At 49.0% G+C, this 3084-nt stretch overlaps 1 protein-coding gene across 1 annotated transcript; it reads left to right on the top strand.

Annotated features, from left to right (window-relative positions):
* The first annotated feature begins 2292 nt into the window (after positions 1 to 2292).
* LOC147998683 (double homeobox protein 4C-like) lies at positions 2293 to 2762 on the top strand. Its single transcript, XM_087598772.1, has 2 exons — positions 2293 to 2510; positions 2591 to 2762. The coding sequence occupies exons 1-2, from the start codon at positions 2293 to 2295 to the stop codon at positions 2760 to 2762; spliced, it is 390 nt and encodes a 129-aa protein (XP_087454898.1).
* Positions 2763 to 3084: the final 322 nt, after the last annotated feature.

Below are 3084 nucleotides of genomic sequence, written 5' to 3'. Positions count from 1 at the left end.
CCCCTATGACAGTGGCTGATTTCGATGCAAAGCATCTTGCTTACTAGAAGGAGGAAATGCACGGGGGTTTTCCATGTGGAGTGCCTACCTGAGGGCCCTGAGACGAGGAAATGGACTCTCAGAATGGGTTTCTGCTGAAGGGGCAGAGGGCAGATCACCAGGGACTCCTAAAACAACAAGGAGGCCTAATGAAAAGCCCAACTGATAGAACACAACATTGGACTGGCTCCATCAGATTCCAGGAAATCTCATGGGTCACCAGGTAGGCTACACATCTCAGGACACTAAACCAGGAAGGAGTTATGAACACTTCTTCCTTGGGACTAAGAACTGTAGCTCTTCTTACCAATGCCTTATGCTTAGCTGTGAGATGACTAACAATCCACCCATTCTATATGTACTCCTGGCACATTTGTTTAGTTTACTTTTGTTTTGTTTTGTCTTGCTCTGTTCTACTTACCATTGTATTCAATAAAGATTTGCATTGTTGGTTTGTTTGCTTGCTCGCTTGTTTGCTTGTGTGTTTGTATGTGTGGTTGAAAGGCTGTTTGGTTTAGGCATGAGCTTTCCAATTGAAAGGGTGGTAAGACTTTGGAAGGCAGTGAGGCGGGATGAGAGGTCTGAAAGGGAAATAACAAGGAAAGCTGATCAGTGTTCAATGCAGACATGGCAGTGTTTGCTAAAGCAAATAAGCGGGGAAAATGTCAACTTAAAGAAGAATGTGTGTAAGGCCACAAAACTGTAAATAAACATCATCCTGGAAATGGAGTGCAACCAAAGTATCGTGAACAATTCATTCCAGGATTGACACTGATTCAATCAGACAAGCCGAATACCTTCCTCCTCCCACAGTGCGGTGTTTCCCACAATCTCCCGTATCCGTCTTTTAACCTTGAGTTTCCCAAGCCTAGCACGGCCCTGCATTCCCTAATGTGAGGTCCCTCTGCACCCACCTGAAGACTGCAATTGCCTAGAGGTAGGCAGTTGGCCTTGGGTGCATGCAGCCACATTTCCTCAAGGAGCATAGGGCTTATACAATTCTTTCAACACAGGTTTTCGGTCTTTTGTTCCACATTCACAGGTCAGGACTGCTGGCCGGGTTTTTGTGTATGCTTGTGTGTGTGTATGTGTTAGTGTGTGTGTTTGTTTGTGTGTGTGTATGTGTGTGTTATTTGTATTCGTGTTATATGTGTGTGTGTTTGCATGTTCGTGTGTGAGTGCCTGTGTGTGTCTGCTTGTGTTGTGTGTGTTATTTGTATTTGTGTTATTTGTGTGTATGTGTGTATGTTTGTGTGTGTCTGTGTGTGTGCTTTGTTGTGTGTGTGGTATTTCTATTTGTGTTATTTGTATGGGTATGTGTGTGTGTTTGCATGTGTGTGTGTGTGTGTGTGTGTGTCTGTGTGTGTTTGTGCCTGTTTTTGCATGGACCATGTTAATTGTGAGAATTCCTGAAAATCTGGCTCAACTGTTCTTACAGGAAATGCATGAATGTGCGTTCCCGAATCTCTACATGAACTATTGTGGTTTTTGGGCTATTTGCCTATGTAAAAGACTTTCTTTCTGCATGTGCTATATTCTTCCCTTGCTTTAATAGAGTTCTGTTGCTCCCAACTACCAGCTAGCCCAACAAGCATGAAAGAAGTGCCATGATTTGCATGACTCCTGGAAGTGATGTCCTTGGGTCTCAGGACAAGTGGTTGGGATCCTCAGTTGGGGGGTCTTCTCTTTCCAACCTGTGTGGATCCAGATGGGATGAGATCAGCACGGATTCCACTTGGCTAGTGATACCACCTAAGGCACACTTCACTCAGCCTTCCTCTTCTGAAGCCTGCTTACCACCTCCACGATTTCCTGGATACTCTGCCCAAAGCCAGAAAGGACCTATGGTGCTCCCTCCTTGGATGATCTGTCTGCTGGATGGTTGATTCCTAGGACATTTTTTGTGCTTCCTTGTTCTGTGTCCAGAATGGCATGCAAGGGACTGCGAGACTTTGGGAGAGACTTTGCTGAGTCTGATAGGTTTCTTGAGGTCTTGTTCCGGGTCTCCTGTTCTCAGGTGGGAGGCGTGGCAGGTGTAAGGGGTCGTGGCATGACCTTGATTCAAGGGTCTGGAGTACGACTGTAGCCCACGGCTCCTTTTGAGTGGGCAGAGCTTCGGGTGCTGAGGCAAAGGTATTTACGGGCAGGGGTCCCAGCTCTAAGGGTGGCATTTGCAGAAGCTTGCGCTTGATCTGGATCGGTCCTGACTATATTCTCCAGCTTTAGGTCTCCTGGCATCGAATCCTTAGGAGCATGGAAGCTGGAAGCAATGTGGATAACAGCTGTATGCTGGGGGAATCCCGGCGCAGGAAGACGGTTTGGCAGGCCTGGCAAAAGAAGGCCCTGCTATCAGCTTTAGGCAAGAACCAATACCCGAGCTCTGGGACAGGCAGGAACTGGCCAGGCAAATACAGCTCCCTTCGTCCCGCATCCGAGTGTGGTTTCAGAACCGAAGGAGTCGCACTGGAGAGGTGAGGCACGGCCCAAAGCGGTCCAGCAGAGGCTCCATTCCGCTAGCCTCCCAACAGCTCGAGGAATGGTTTGGCTCCAGGTCACAAGGTAGCAGCATGCCCTCGGACAGCAGAAGGCCTCGCACTCGACTCACCTTGCAACAGCGCAGTATCCTAGTGCAAGCCTTTGAGAGGAATCCGTTGCCAGGCTTTCCTACCAGGGAGCAGCTGGGCCAGAGGACAGGTTTGTCTGAGTACACGATCCACATATGATTTCAGAACAGAAGAGCGCGGCAAGCCCGCGCTCCAGATCAAGATGTGCCTGCTTCACAAGTGCAGGATGTGGCAACTGGAGGTCTCAGTGGCAGGGATGAAGCAGCACAGGACAACCTGTTATCGATGGCTATCTCAGGAGGTGTGGGCATGGAGAACTCGAGCTCCAGCGACCAGCCCTACTTCCACAAAGAGTCCCAGCAACCCCAAATGGCACTGCCCGAAGGACGAGGCCAATCACAGACAGCGACTCAAGCATACGAGGCAGGACCTCTGGAACTCCTCCTTGATGAACTGCTGGAAGAAGACCAAGTGGAGGGTG

This window comes from Rattus norvegicus, chromosome 20, assembly GCF_021556685.1.
Source record: "Rattus norvegicus strain SHRSP/BbbUtx chromosome 20, alternate assembly SHRSP_T2T, whole genome shotgun sequence".
NCBI classification, from domain to species: Eukaryota; Metazoa; Chordata; class Mammalia; order Rodentia; family Muridae; genus Rattus; species Rattus norvegicus.
This window is presented reverse-complemented; position numbering and strand designations above follow the sequence as displayed.